This window comes from Phyllosticta citriasiana, assembly GCF_038021145.1.
Source record: "Phyllosticta citriasiana strain CBS 120426 chromosome Unknown IWZ02scaffold_8, whole genome shotgun sequence".
Taxonomy (NCBI): Eukaryota; Fungi; Ascomycota; class Dothideomycetes; order Botryosphaeriales; family Phyllostictaceae; genus Phyllosticta; species Phyllosticta citriasiana.
Genome location: NW_027117285.1, coordinates 659,581 through 673,691, shown reverse-complemented (window position 1 = coordinate 673,691; position 14,111 = coordinate 659,581). Strand labels below are relative to the sequence as shown.

At 56.2% G+C, this 14,111-nt stretch overlaps 6 protein-coding genes across 6 annotated transcripts; 2 read left to right on the top strand and 4 right to left on the bottom strand.

Annotated features, from left to right (window-relative positions):
* Positions 1-237: 237 nt before the first annotated feature.
* On the bottom strand, positions 238-1,413 carry IWZ02DRAFT_293788 (putative Ran-specific GTPase-activating protein 1). The gene is made up of 4 exons (XM_066763830.1): positions 1,041-1,413; positions 698-962; positions 514-642; positions 238-461 (listed from the first exon to the last, which is right to left on the bottom strand). The coding sequence occupies exons 1-4, from the start codon at positions 1,320-1,322 to the stop codon at positions 370-372; spliced, it is 768 nt and encodes a 255-aa protein (XP_066621677.1). The 5' UTR covers positions 1,323-1,413; the 3' UTR covers positions 238-369.
* Positions 1,414-1,865, top strand: IWZ02DRAFT_293787 (uncharacterized protein). Its single transcript, XM_066763829.1, has one exon. The coding sequence runs from the start codon at positions 1,506-1,508 to the stop codon at positions 1,782-1,784; it is 279 nt and encodes a 92-aa protein (XP_066621676.1). The 5' UTR covers positions 1,414-1,505; the 3' UTR covers positions 1,785-1,865.
* Positions 1,815-4,138, bottom strand: IWZ02DRAFT_293792 (uncharacterized protein). Its single transcript, XM_066763831.1, has one exon. It carries the CDS (start codon positions 4,026-4,028, stop codon positions 1,845-1,847), a length of 2,184 nt encoding a protein of 727 aa, XP_066621675.1. The 5' UTR covers positions 4,029-4,138; the 3' UTR covers positions 1,815-1,844.
* Positions 4,139-5,401: 1,263 nt separating this feature from the next.
* IWZ02DRAFT_380057 (alpha-1,2-mannosyltransferase Kre5) lies at positions 5,402-7,152 on the bottom strand (the record flags this gene model as incomplete). The annotated part of the gene is made up of 5 exons (XM_066765084.1): positions 5,402-5,743; positions 5,801-6,221; positions 6,270-6,356; positions 6,405-6,812; positions 6,875-7,152. 5 exons carry the CDS (start codon positions 7,150-7,152, stop codon positions 5,402-5,404), a joined length of 1,536 nt encoding a protein of 511 aa, XP_066621674.1.
* A 1,032-nt stretch (positions 7,153-8,184) lies between these two features.
* On the top strand, positions 8,185-9,358 carry IWZ02DRAFT_293722 (uncharacterized protein). The gene is made up of 2 exons (XM_066763828.1): positions 8,185-8,367; positions 8,463-9,358. The coding sequence occupies exons 1-2, from the start codon at positions 8,337-8,339 to the stop codon at positions 9,038-9,040; spliced, it is 609 nt and encodes a 202-aa protein (XP_066621673.1). The 5' UTR covers positions 8,185-8,336; the 3' UTR covers positions 9,041-9,358.
* Positions 9,359-10,839: 1,481 nt separating this feature from the next.
* IWZ02DRAFT_293710 (uncharacterized protein) lies at positions 10,840-14,072 on the bottom strand. Its single transcript, XM_066763827.1, has 2 exons — positions 11,485-14,072; positions 10,840-11,428 (listed from the first exon to the last, which is right to left on the bottom strand). The coding sequence occupies exons 1-2, from the start codon at positions 13,922-13,924 to the stop codon at positions 11,067-11,069; spliced, it is 2,802 nt and encodes a 933-aa protein (XP_066621672.1). The 5' UTR covers positions 13,925-14,072; the 3' UTR covers positions 10,840-11,066.
* Between the last annotated feature and the right edge of the window lie 39 nt (positions 14,073-14,111).

The window sequence follows — 14,111 nt, the reverse complement described above, 5'->3', positions numbered from 1 at the left end:
ATTTGGTTCATTCATGTTATTGACAGCTCTCTATCTACCGTGCTTCCCAAGCTGCCATCTCCCGACACCAATGACCATGCTTTCCAGCAACGAATGTAAACTTTGATTTGGCCCGCTCCATCCTGGCAAGAGCGCAAGCTTCGAGGCTGTAGGATGTGCGACATGGCGTGAGATTGGGGCAATTGAAGGTGCTAGGAGGGGGTGTTTTGTCGAATAATGTAGGAAACCAGCAACGGGCGGGAAACGGGATTATGGGGAATTCGCAGCCCATCTGCATTGCAGCTGGCTGCAGGCCGCGTCGGAGCGAGGAACGGTGGCGTCGTCGCGTGGAGCTGGCGTCCTGGGGCGAGATGCAAATCTGCGGTCGGTTTACTCGGCAGCGGGTTGCTCGACGCCAGACTTGAAAAGAGTCTCGTTCTCTTGCTGGGCCTTGATGAATGCCTCCTTGAAGAGGTTGGCATCTGTAGGACAAGTCAGACGGGCCGCGTTTGTCCAAAGGGATGTGACTCTTACTCTCGCTGTTGGCAAAGCGAATGGCCAGAGTTTGAGCCTCGGGTTCACCCTCGCTGACGTCGGCAGCGGCATTCCAAACCCAAGAACGGTCAGAACCCACGTTGGGCGAGAGCTTCATGTCGGGAACGACTAGATCACGGTCAGCATCTTTATGCGCGCCACACAAGCCCAAGATGGCACATACCGTAGTGGTTGGCGCAGACCTTGAGCGTCTTGTCACGGCGCATCACCAGACGAGTTTTGCCATTCTCCTTGTGCTTGAGCAGGCGGACGTCGCCAGTTCCGCGCTCCTTCCACTCCTTGCTTTCGCGGTCAAACTTGAAGAGCTTGGCGCGCATCTTGAAGACCTGCTCCTCGAGCTCTTCGTTGGTCTTGGTTTCGACCTTTTCTGTCAGACGGACGACGGGCTCAAACTGGACGTCGGGCTCGTGGTTCTCGGGCTCCTCCTCCTGTGCGGCGAAGAAGAAAAAAAATGGTCAGCCCGTGAGTCCAACGGGAGCGCATCGCGACTTGAGCCCAAAACTCACCTCGTCGTCCTTCTTCGCTTTGCTCGACCCAGAGGGCTCGTCCACAACTTCCTCCTCCTTCTTCTCCTTCTTCGGACCGCCACCAAACATGGAAAACACGTTGTCCTTGACGGTCGAGGTAGCAGCCGAGGCTGCGCTCGATGCCTTTTCGGCGACAGAGGCAGACTTGTCCTCAGAAGCGCCAGCAGTCACCTTTGCGGTCTCATCCTTGGCGAGCTGCGGCTCGGTTGCGGCCGTTTGCTGCTCGGCAGGGTCGAGCTTGGTCGACGACGGCTCAGCCATTTTTTGTGTAATGAAGAGAGTCGGGTTCACCGGTTTTGAGGACGAGTTGATGATGTCGGGAGGTCGATGGGTGGCGTGGTGACGTGCCGCGACGCGTGAGAGATGAAGAGACGAACGGAGGTATAGTGGGAGAGGTGGTGGGTTTGCAGGATTGGATAGGACCCCTCGGTGGCCAGCAAAACAATGTGCTTGGCGGCGGGCGTGGCACGTGCGCTGGCCTATCGCATCTTATCTGTTACATCATCCGCCACCGCACTGCTTGAATCGACAATACATGTATATCATTTGAAGACTGAAAACTTCTATGTTCGAATGCCACCCCAGGTCCCCATGTTGCCCCGTCAAATCATTCCGTGCAAATCTTGGTCACAAGTGGGATGCTACAGGCCGTGGTCTTTGGCAACACCCATGTCCACGTCCTGTCAGGAACTCCAGTCCCCCCCAATAAACACCTCAAAATGACAAAATGCTCCGTTCCGATACGCCTGACCTTGCAAATTCGCGAGCCATCACCGATGGACTTCACGGCCTGGCCTGGCGACGCGCCTTGCCCCGAAAAGCTCTTCTGGCCTTTTCTTCGGCACGAAGGCGATCCCTCTTAATCTTCTTCCTTATTTCCTCGAAATGTGCGTCATCGCCCCAGGAAAACTTCAAGCTGATCTTGGTGTAGATGCCCAGGGCATTGGTGCGTGCTCTTTTCACGTTCTCTCTGGCCGACTCCTTGACTTGCGCAATCGCGACTGCGGCGTGTTGGACCAGAGCGCGCTCCTCCTCGAGAACCTCGCCAGCTTGCTGATGAGCACGCAAGACGCCCTTGTCGAGGAGCTGTCTAGCCCTGTCCGTGACAACGACCAGAGATTTGGCGGCGTCCTCAGTCACATTCCTAGTGATGTTCTTGAAGACCTCGAGACCCTTGAATAGTTGCAGCGACGTATTCCTCGCGTTGGACTGAGCAATGACCATGTCGCTCCTCATCATACCAAGAGCCTTTTCCGTGACACCAGCCCAGCGCGACATCTTAAACCACGACGATCCAAAGTCGACCTCGAGTGTTTGCTGGATCCGAGGCCTTGATGTGGTCAATATGGAAACGTTGAGAAGGCCGTATGCTTCGTCGCCCTCGACACTGACAGCGTAGACGCCATCTACGAGCTGTTCGTGACTATGGCGGATCTCTTGATGACCACGAGAGATTGATATCAAAAGCGCAGGTGGTCTCTTCAGGCTCGACCATACCTTGGGCGGAGTAAGGACAAAATGGTGGTCTCCGATGACGTGGATCTTGAACTCGTCGGATTCGTTTGCCTTGGGGGAGAAAGGGTGCACCATGGGAACCATGCGAGAAGACTTTTCGGCATGTTTGGATGCGATGAGATCCTTTTCCGGCCTTACTGATGGCACAGCAGTGGTCCAGTCTGGAGTAGCGCTGCGTCCCGAAAAGGCATCAATGGCTGAGCTGAGAGCCGTGGCGTCGCTCGTGGTAGGACTGGGATTCTTGACTTCAAGGCTGCTGCTCACGAGTGAATTGTTCACCATCGCAGTAGCACAGAGCATGAAGAGGCTCAAGATGATGACCACGACAGTTGCAATGTGCGTTCTCCTATTAGCCCAGAAGGATCGCACGGCCCCATCGATCTGCTGGCGTACGATGTGGACCCTGTCCACAATGTCTTGGAACTGATCCTGGAATGTGGGGCGCCTTCGAGCTTTCTCTTCGCCAAGACCAAGGAAAGCAAGATGGCGGTTGAGGTACACGGGATGTAGGTCGAAAAAAGCATCAAGAGGAGCGGGAATCGTGGACACTTCTTGACCGTTCCTCACCACAAGACGCAAGCTGCCCTTGGCAGGCTGAAAGTGCTCAAAGTTGGCATTGTTGGAAACGTCGAAAGCCAGGTGTAAGACCGGAACCTTGGACTGTTGGCCTGTCGAACAATCATTGACACATGCCGCATTGCCTTGGTTGGAAGTGTAGTGAAGGACAACCTCCAAATCTGGCGTTGGACGTTCTGAGGAATCAGTCTCTTCAGGAACCATGTAGATCTCAGATGAGGGAACGAGTTCGACGTCAGATCCAGGAATCCTCACCACGGCAAGGCGCTTGGGTACGTTGTCCGAATCGGGGCGTCCAGCATCGAGTGCAGATGCTATCTTCCTCTGGATGAGATCCTTAACTTTGGAGGAAAAGAACGCGCCCGACGGGAAGGTAGTGAACCTGATCCGGAATGGTCCAGTCCAAGTCATGGAACGAGGAGCTGCTCCAAGCTGAATTTCAGCAAAGCTGCCAAGGCCGAAAGGGCCATTCCTGCCACGCGCGAGGTGCTCGTAGCCGTCGCTCAGAGTCAAGTAGAGACTCTCTTCTGTGGTGTCGTCGGATTGCGTTTCGACAGCAGGGTGAGCAGGTCCATACAAGACCGAGTCGTTGGGCGTGCGAATGTCGGCCCTGGTGGTGGCGTTTGAGTCGGAGGGTTGGAAGACTGGTTCTTCTTCTTCTTCCTCCTCCTCCTCGCCTCCAGAGAGGTTGTCTTCGGTCGAAGTGTCCGTATCAGCCACGCTGCAGACATCTTCACCGGTTGGACCGACGTTGGCAAAGTCCGAGGAGGAGATGGTGTCGGCCTCGTCGTCTGAGATGGCCACTGACTCGCTCAACATGTCGTAGTCATCGCCTCCCAGCTCGCTCGGGCTCTGTCGACCCATTCCATGCTCCATCGTGGGGGAAGTTGTGTTGTGTGCCGCAGTTGTGTTGGAGGAGAAATGGTAGTTTTCGATTGGGTTTGAGTCGGAAAGAAATGTCACGATTCGGTCATTCGAAGAAAGTCGTTGAGGACTAGTGAAGCGTTGGCGTTAGCGGGGTTGCTTGGGCCGTTTGCTACGAGCCTCTTACTCCATGGGGAAAGCGAACGGACATGGGCACGGCCGTTGTCGGTGGGGGCGTAGGGTGCAGCGGCCGTGGAGGGGAGTTGAGGAACAGCCAAGGCAAAAAGAATGCGGGCGATGTTGAGAAACGAGGAGACGAGGGCAGAAAGGTGTCGCGGCTTACCGAGAGAGGGATCCGTGGTTGAAGTGGTATTGTGTGCCTGTGCTTGGAGCCCGCTGCCTGGCAGTGCCTACCTTAGGTACCTAGGTACCGCAGTGGTAGGTAATGTCGTCAAGCCAAAGGACCGAGCTCGCGGGGGACCGGGAAGCCGCAGTTGATCCGCGGGCACAATCAGTCTCTTTGTGTGAGAAGAGAAGGAAGGAGGAGGAGGAGGACGAGGCAGAGCAAAGACGGGAGCGGCGGACGAACCAAAGAGGCAGCAGAAGTAGAGGAGCCAAAGGTGAGTGTTCCAAGGGATTGATTGAATCGTCGGTGCGAGTGGTGTGTAGTGTAGGAGAGCAGTTTCGGGGACGCAAGGCAGATGGATGGTCACTCACTCAGTCATGCTTCGCGGGGCAAGTTCCTTGGGCTTGGGCTTGCCCGTGAGCGGGTGCAGGCGCACAGGTCACCTCGAGCCGTTATCGCCTTATCGACAGCCGTCACTTCGGTCTGTGTCCCGCCGCCATGGCTCCTTGGCGTCCAACCAGCCAGCCAGCTTCACATGTCTTCGTCTTTGGTTCATCTTTGGTTCATTGTACATTGATCGTAGAGTCAACATGCCTCTCCTGTGGCGGCCCTCATCTGGCTGGTGATTAATTTACAGGTCCCGAGCGCTGTCAAAAACCCAAGCCTGACCAGTCGTCGTCCTCGTAGTCGTCGTCATTGCTCCCCCTCCTCATGCAACGAACTCTTTCATCGCTTGTAAACGGCGTTCCAAATCATGGCTGGAGAGAATAGGGCTTGTTGGAAGGAGAAGAAGAAGAAGAAGACGATGATGAAGAAGAAGAAGAAGAAGAAGAAGAAGAAGAAGAAGCAGAGGAAGAGGAAGAGGAAGAGGAAGAAGAAAAAGCGGCGGTAGTGGACTACTACTACTCCGCCATCGCCAACACTCGCAGCAGACCCAGAAACCCCTCCTTACTCTCGTAAAACGTGTTATTATGCCGCAAATAATGGACCCGCATGACCTTCATTCGCAAAACGCCTTGCCCTGAATGCCTTCTTACAACTACGGACTCGCCCACCCTCCGGCGACATCAACCCACTCGGCCAAACAGCTGCCCTGCTTGCCCTCGACGTCCACAATATCAGTGTCGCATTTGCACCTGCATCCAACGCCGTTTTCCTTTTCTGGGTCCGGCGTCGCCCAGTACTCGTCCTCTTCAATGCGTTTCTTTTCGTCAAGCGTCGTCTTCTCGTAAAACGGTATGTGGTCGAGTTGGCGCGCCGGGGCGTTGGCAGGACAGTGCTGAATCGTCGTGTGTCGATATCCAAAGTCGCGGAAGTAGTGAATGTCCCCCGGTCCAAGAAGTGCACCAGCTGCAAGGGAATGGATAGGCGCATCTCCCCACTGCATTCCGTTAGTAAGCCTTTCCGTGTGACGGGCATTTGGGATTCCGTGACGTACCCGCTCCATCCAGAATCCTCCGCTGCGATCCATCATGTCGAAAAAGTCATTATATTCCTTGCTGCGGAACCAGTCTAACCTCGCGATTTCAAAGTTGCTCCAAAAGTGGCACATGTTGTACGTCTCGCCTTCCATGCTCTCGGGGTCAATGTCGGGAAGAGAGCCAGATCCGGGTTCCGTGTTGATGATTTCTTCGGGCAGCGGCTTCTTGTACTTGGGATCCTCCTTTGGGAGGTCTTGGTCATCCTTGACTTCGGGCTTTTCGACAAACATTTCCCAGAGACCCTTGGAGGTCAAGTTATTTGTGCGCTTGTAAGCCGACGCGTACCGAAAGATGTTGGGGACGGTTTCCTTGAGCTCCTTGACAGCAATCGTAAATCCGTACGTCTTGTTGTTCCGCTCCATGTGAATAAAGGGATCGCTGCTCATGTCAGTCTCGGCACCAAACGCCCAGGTTTGGCAAACATACTAGGTAATGTCGCAAAAGTACTTGATCTCGGGCTCAAGCCGCCAGTACCAGGTGTATTTTTGCAGCAAAGGGTGCTTGTAAAAGTGTCTAGGTTCTGTTAGTCGCCAAGAGCCTTCCCGCTGACGAGGATCCTACCCAGAGTAGAAGCGACACATGTGGTGGTAGCTTTCCATGCCACCGTACATGATGGCCTGATCGCCTTGTTTCCTGATGCCCTCCTTTGCGACTTCCTCGTCGACCCAGTCGGGATAACCCCACATTGAGTCGTCGATTTTGCCCCATTCGACCGTGGCGCTCGTGTGATTCAGGACGGTTTCCTTGAACGTCTCGTTGAACTCGCCATCGTTGAGGAACACGTAGGGATAGTGGAACCAGCGGTTGAAGTGCCTTTCGATTGACTTGATGGACTGAATGACGCCATCCAGCTCCTTGTTTCTGGCCAAGACGACAAAAGCGGCGTTGGCCTTGGGCCGGTCCTCGTCCGGCTTTGGAGGTTCTATGCACCCAGAGACAAATACTCTGTCATACTTGTCGCTGATTTTCCTATACCAAGCGCGCACGTTAGATGGGCCATTCAGCAGTCTTGGGGCAATGGTGCAGTGTACCTGATAGAAGGCGGTGCGCCAGCGGGGACCAGTATTCTTCCTGGCGAAGAGGGATGCCGCACGAACAGAACGGTAATGACGCTGATGACGATTGCTGGAAAAAGCAGAACAAGACCAAGGGGTATCGAGACGGACGAGCTCTTTTTAAGGCGTATGCGGCGACGGAAAAATGCCAAGTGCGGCGATATCTTGTCGGCCTTGGAATGGATGTCATCGACGGTGGGAAGATCGTTGCGCGAGGTGGGTATGCGCTTCGATAAACGTTGGATAAACGACATTGATGCGGTTCGAGACGGAGCTACGGCAGAGATGATGTTTGGAGGTGCGGCTGCGGGCTCCGCCGCTCGTGTGTCGGGAGCCCGGCTTGCGACAGCTGTTCAGATCCTCAGCGCCGCAGCCGGAGAAAGATGATGTTGTCCAGGAGGGGAGAGTAGAGGCGAGGCGCAGACAGAGGTTGGCCGTGGTCGCGGGTGATGGAATGACGGCAACGGGAGGCGAGATTCCTAAGGCGACGACGACCAAAACGAACGACTGGAAAAGGACGCGAGTCGAAAAGGGAGGGAGGGCCTCGGGCAGCCTCTCTCTCTTAGGGGGGGACGCCTCGCGCGGAGAGAGGAGGAGGAGGAGGAGGAGGATCTGACGGGTTGGACGAGCAGACTCGTAGGGGAGGATGTGGTAGGGCGGACAAGAGGGAGAGAGAAATGTCTCTGGTCCAGGTGTGGGTGGAGGACAATTGGCGGAGGGATGGGAGCGCAGCACGCACGGCAGCTCGTGAGGGAGAAGCGCCAAGGTTGAGAGCGACGGCGGACGCTCCTGCTCGGCGACAAGGATACTTGGCTCAGCGACAGGGCACGAGTCAGGGACGGACGTCAGGGCAAATCTGATGGATCAGAACGACTCTGGTCAGATGGAACCAAGCATTGTATGTAGATGCTGTGCTTGAGTTCGTTGCCCTCAGTCCTTCGGCAGGGAAGCACGTCAAGGTCGCCGCCCGGCAGGCAGCTGGGCCGCTTAGGCACTGCGGCTAAAGACCCCTTGACAGCAACCTTGAGGAGCTTTTGGCTGGCTGTCTGGCTGTCTGGCTGTCTGGCTGTCTGGCTGTCGTATTGTTCTTCAACCTCCAAAAGCTTGGCCCTGGCACAATTTTCACCCTGCGCCTCCATTGCATGACTGCCGTTTGGAGCCCTTCAATGTGCATTTCATGTTGTTTATTCTTCCATTCCCGTCGATTCTGCATCTCCACGTGATCCCCGTCCTGCTAAGGTATGGACCTTACGCTGCCTGCCCATGCTCTCTCCACTCCCGTCCCCCTTCATCCACGCCCAGCTAAGAATAGCAACCCGTCGCGCGCCCAACGTCCAACGGTGCTGCTGCTGCTCTGCGCCAAAGTCGTTGCCGCCCGTCCGCCACCTCGCGCCACCCTCCGTCGGCAACCACCTCGCTCCCAAGACCAAAATCAATAATGGCCTTCAATGCAAAGAACCTGAGCTACGGTACGTGTGCACAACGCAGCTCTGCCCACCCCTGATCTTGCCCAGCATTCAACTTCATGCGGCTAACCCGCTGGCCACGTCCACGTGCCTCACAGACCGCAGCGAGCCCGCCTTTCTGCGACGGCTCAAGGGCGAGGCGACGGGCGATAGAGACACAGACCGCCACGAACGCCCCGTCGCCCGCCCTCGAGGACGTGCCCGCCAGCCCGGTGACGACGAGGACGACGGGCCAACCTACGTGCTCGAGGAGAGCGGTGATGCTCTCTCCAAGGCAGAGTACGAGGCCCTGCTCGACCCTGGCCATGGTGCCGCTACCGGTGCAACGGACGCCACCACAGTCGCCACCTCTGCGGACGGCAGTGGCCCAAACCAGGAAGACGGCGAGCAGGTCAAGAAGAAACCGCACCAAGTTGCCTCCATCGGCGCCGCCTCCAAAAAACGCAAGGCCGTAAAAATCGGCCATGACGATGACGACGACGAAGAAAAAAACGAGGCCGAGCCGTCCAAAGGAGCCTCGTCGTTGTCTGCTGCTGCCGCTGGCGTTGGCACTGCAAACAAGCCCGATCCCAAGTTCGCCTCGTCCGCCCCCAAGCAACCCAAGCCCAAGAAAACAAAGAGGGCTAAAGCCAAGGTCGCCCTGTCTTTTGGCGACGACGTAGAAGCAGCCGAGTGACGATGCAGACAGGGGGTGGTGGGCAGCGGGGACGGAGGGAAAACCAACCTCCCCGATTAAACCGCAAAAATCAATCATGACGCCAGGCGGCACTGCAGTCTTCCAACGCGAGAAGAAGAAATGTTGCAACGCTTCGCATATGATATCTACCCCGTCGTTTGGCCACGGAGCGTTCATTTGTTATTTCGCCCGCCAAGAAAAACACTCCAAACAAGCCCCTCCCGAAAGCAATCGGCCTCAGCACCTCACCTCGCCGAGCGGGCGCTCCATCAAGCGAGAGACTCATCTCGCCCTCTCGCTGGACCAAAGCGACCGACCGACCGACCGAATGTGCCCACGTACCGGCACCCATCCATCCACACCAAGCATGACCCAAAGCCGATGCCGACCGACCGACAGCAGCGCGAGTGCCTTCCGTAAGCAAGAGTGACGCGCGTTTCGACCAGGAGCGCCGCTGCATCAAACAGCCTCATCCCAGTCATCTACCACGATGTCCCCGCCTCGCGCTGCCATGCGCCCTCGCGGGGCGCGCGGTAGATGGGCGGACTGGCCATGGGATCCCGCTCGCGAGCGGGTAGAGTGGCAGGGATTCGGCGGCTCTACGCGAGCGTACGCATGCACGCGTGGGTTGCGTGAGCGAGCGGCGATGGGGTTTGTTGGGCTTGGGCGATGTGGATGGTTGCGTGGCGTGTTGTGTGGGTTGTGTGGGCTGAGTCGGACTGATTTTGCCGTTGCCGTTGCTGCTGCGCTGGACTTGACTGGATTAGACTGGACTGCTGCCTGTGCGTCCATTTCTTTGTCGAGGCGTTGGCTGTGGATAGACGGTCGTGTATCAAACCCCTTGCAGCAGCAGCACAGCACAAACTGAAAGATAGGGCAGCCGGTGGCAGGCAGGCAGGCAGGCAGGCAGGCAGGCAGGCAGGCAGGCAGGCGGTGGGGAGACGTGCTATGAGCATCTCTCGGCATCATCCTACTTGCACGTTGTCTGGACTGACTGCATCTCTCATATCTCAAGCCCAACCCGAAAATGGCGAACACAGAAAGCGAGATTACTTTTGACAAGAAAAACACAAGATTGGGAAAATCAAATGACCACTTCGGCAGGTCACACGTCACGAAGGAAATGCGAGGACGAAAAACAAGCCCATCAACGCGCCAAACCACTTCCTCTTGTTCTTGCTAGACCGGGTTCCCACTGCCTGTCCACCAACAACTCCATTTTTTGCCTCCAAGCGGCAGCAGCAGCAGCAGCGAGGAACACTACTGACTAACTACCCCACGCGCACGCACAGAGTCACAGCGCACACGACGCCATCAATCAGCCAATCACACAATCAAGAACACTACATCTCAAAAAGAAAAAAAAGAAAAGGATCAAACTAATTCATTCTACATACATACAGCAGTCATGCATTATTGTGTTTCTGATGGATGCACTAGGCTAACCCAAAGCGCGTGCGCGCGCGCGAGAGAGGGAGAGGGAGAGAGAGAAAGAGGGCAGACAGACTGGTGGGGGGACTTGGTATCGATGCGAAAGAAAAGAAAGAGGAAGAGGAAGGGAAACGAGAAATGAGGCAGGACAGACGGCTTAGCGTGCAGTACAGTGCAAGAGGGTTTGAGTGATGGTTTTGGATGGGGGAGGGGTAGGGTGGGTTGAAATATGTGTATGTACGGGAGAGCAGTGGTGGGTGTATCTACAAGGGTTTGGGGGAGGGCGAGAGAAAAGGGGTTGGGTTTTTGAATGAGAGAGCGAGGCAGAGAAAGAGGTTGAGGGAAGAGCAGCACCTGCGCACGTCGACGCGTGCAGGCATCCGGATGGAGGAAATGCCAGATGAAGCGCAAAGGAAAGCAAAAGACAAAACAAGTCGGAAAAGATGGAAGAAGGCAAAGAGACTGCCGCAAACTTTTCCCCCAAACGACCCATCCAGATGCAGTATTTCGTTCGGTAAGTCAGTCAGCTAGTCAGTCAGACTCGCAACAAGCCACCTTCATCTCTACCTCGATTCCAAACCGTCGTGTGTTCGTTCTACGCTTGGTACGCGCCCGCCACGCCCGGCGCCGGGCCCTCGAGGTCGACCCTCTCGACGCCTGCCTTGATGTCGCTCGCGTCTCTGACCAGGTTGCCAAAGTACTTGCGCGCGACCTCGGACTCGTGCTTGCTCTTGATGGTGCTCTCCTTCTGCCCCTGCAGCTTCTCGACTGAGCGTTGAAGCCCGACGCGTAGTTCGTCGGCGGGGTGTTTGAGCGCTTTGCGCACCTCGTTGGCGATGCGTGCGGCGTTGGCGTGCGTGTAGTCGAGCGCGTCGAGCTGGGCTGCGAGTTTGGTTGAAAGACGGCGGGGCAGCGACTTGGGGATGGATTGGAGGGCGTAGGTGATGCCAAGACCAACTAGTGCCAGGTTAGTAAAGTGATAATGCAGAGTGCTTCGATCTTCAATAACTTACCGGCCAGCATAAGACCAGGCACAAACATCCTCCGCAGGCCAGTGGAACCCAGCAGTCTCATAGCACCCAATGTTCCGTCAATCCAGCTGACGCCGCCAACTAATTGCGTGCCAACAACACCAGCAACTGTGACGGCCATGCTGGTGCCGGCAACCTTCTCCTGACGCTCCCACAGGCTCGCCACGTCGAAGAAGTCCCAAACCTCAACGTCGAATTCCACAGACCGAGACAACGCGTCCTTCCTCTTGCGGAACATCTTTTCGGGGTGGAAAGTCAGGTGGCTCCAGTCGTCACCAAGATGCAGTATACCCAGACTTGAGATCCTTCGGAAGCCAATCGTGGTCTGTTCACGCGCATAATCCTCGCAAACGTAGACGCTTTCGGAAATCTCCTGCAGCATGGCGGCCTTGATGTCTTCGGCATACTGAAACGCACTCAGAATACCGGGATACTCAAGTCCCAAATCGTGCTCCGCGACGCGAGAAATTGTAGTACCGACCGTTTCGCGCGTGTAGTCATACACCTCGGCGGCAGTTTCCTCGATCGTGTATTCGGCGTCTTGGCTGGCCTCTGTGCGCGACTTCTTGGACTGCTCAAATGCTGGCTCCAACTCGGCCAGTTCTCTGGTCACGCGATCAAGTTCCGACTGAGCGACATCCTTGTTAATGGTGGCTAGGTTTGAAAGGTCCGACAGCACATTCATCAGGTATGTCTTTGCCGGAGCCAACTTCGATCTTGCCCGTTTCTCCAAGACAAATCGACGGAGGGAGCTTTCCAGTTCCTCAAAGTCTCGAATCTTCTCACGCTCTTTGCCCTTGCCCTTGTCCTGCGGCTTGCCTGACGAGTCGTCATCGTCGTCGTGAGGGTCACCACCAGGCCCGGATCCAGAGCCAGAGCCAGCACCGCCCTCGGGGATCTTAAGCGGTGCCACCGGAATTGCTTGACTCGAGACGAAGTGAACCAGCTCCTTGGCCTCCTTGTGGGTTGCAGGACTCATCTTGGCAACCTGCTTGAGAATCTGGTCCTGGCAGCGGTTCTTGTCCCGAATGTTGTCGTATCCGTTGACGACCATGAACATGTAGGCCTTTTCTCTGGCGGCGTTGAAAATGAACTCCTTGGCGGACAGGGTGAAGTGATTGGCGGCGGACACGACAAACACCACGACGTCGATTTCTTCCTGGCGCGCAAAAACTGCAGTCGTCTTGAGCGAGTCGGCGTTCAAACCAGGTGCGTCGATGAGCGCAATGTCCACAACGCCATTGTTGAGCAGAGATTCGTCAACGGCACGGATGTCCTTGACGTAGATCTTGCAGGAAGCGTAGCGATCATTCTCGGTAACAATGTCTTCGAGCTGGGGAATCGTGTAGACGTCGTAGCTTGCCTCGTTGTCGCGGTTGTAGACCGATCCAATTGGGATAGCATGCACTTCTTCAACGCCGCCATTCTCCCTGACATCTAGAACCTCGCAAAAGATGCTTGTGCAGGGCTGTTGGTCTTCGGGTAGGATCTTTCTCCGCAGCAAGGCATTGCAAAAAGTCGACTTTCCGGCGTTTAGATCTCCAGTAACCAGCACTTTGCTGGACGTGTCGTCGATGCGGTCGCGAAGTGTGTATAAGTGTCTAATCGACTTGTTGATCTGGCCGTCGAGAAGCTGCGCGACGGCCCCCTTTTCTAGAGAATGTACCAGTTCCGTCTGCGACAATGCGCCCATCTTCAGATCAATCTTGAGAACCGAGAAATCTTGCGCCAACTGAGGTGTCACCAGACGTGGCTCACCAGCTGGTCTTTGCGCCGCAGCGGAGCTTGATTCCGCAGTGGAGCTGCTTTCCCCCAACGACGTCTCTGCTCGCCTCAAAGGCGTGGGCCTACTTGGTGACTCGCCTCGATGGTTGTCCAACGTGGACTGAGTGTGGTGAAGACCAGGTCTGGGATCGTGCGGGCTGGCAGCGCGAGCGGGCGAGTCCGAACGCTGAACTTGCGGATAGTGGGCCGGCCAGTCCTTGTTCATCTCCTGCAGCCTCTTCAGAGACTCTACGGTCCTGCCAATCGATCGTCCCAGCGCTGTCCGGTTCTGATTGTAGTAGAGCTGGTGAATATGGCTAGCAATAGTGCGGCGCTCATGGTCCGACGCAGCATTGTTCTCTCCAGGCAATACAGGCGTGTGGGCGGGCGTAGGGCGGTCTTCGGTGAGGCCCGGATGCCACCCCGACGAAGCGCTTCCCGAGTCAGCGATGCTTCCCCCGTAACCAGAGTCATCATTGAGCATAGCTTCGAGATTTCTAGCGCTCTCGGAGACGTGGCCGGTGCCAACGGTCATGTAGCTTGGGCGGCGAGCGCCTTGGTTCGCAAGGTAGGATTCCGGGTGGCGGTTGGGGGTCTGACGACCAGAAGGCGAGGCATAGCCGCTGCCAGAGGGCGATGACGATCTGTGTGGATCCATTATTGAAGATTGTTGGAGTCGTGAGTGTATTTGCGCATGTCGCGCAATGGCGGATGGCGGTTGAGGACAGGTCGGGGTTGATAGAGTTTCGACGGGTGTAGGAGTCAACGTCCGTCTCTAAGAATTCTGGCGCGGTCTCGGCGAGATCACGGGCACTCCCGTTCGAGCTATGACAGCACCCACGCTC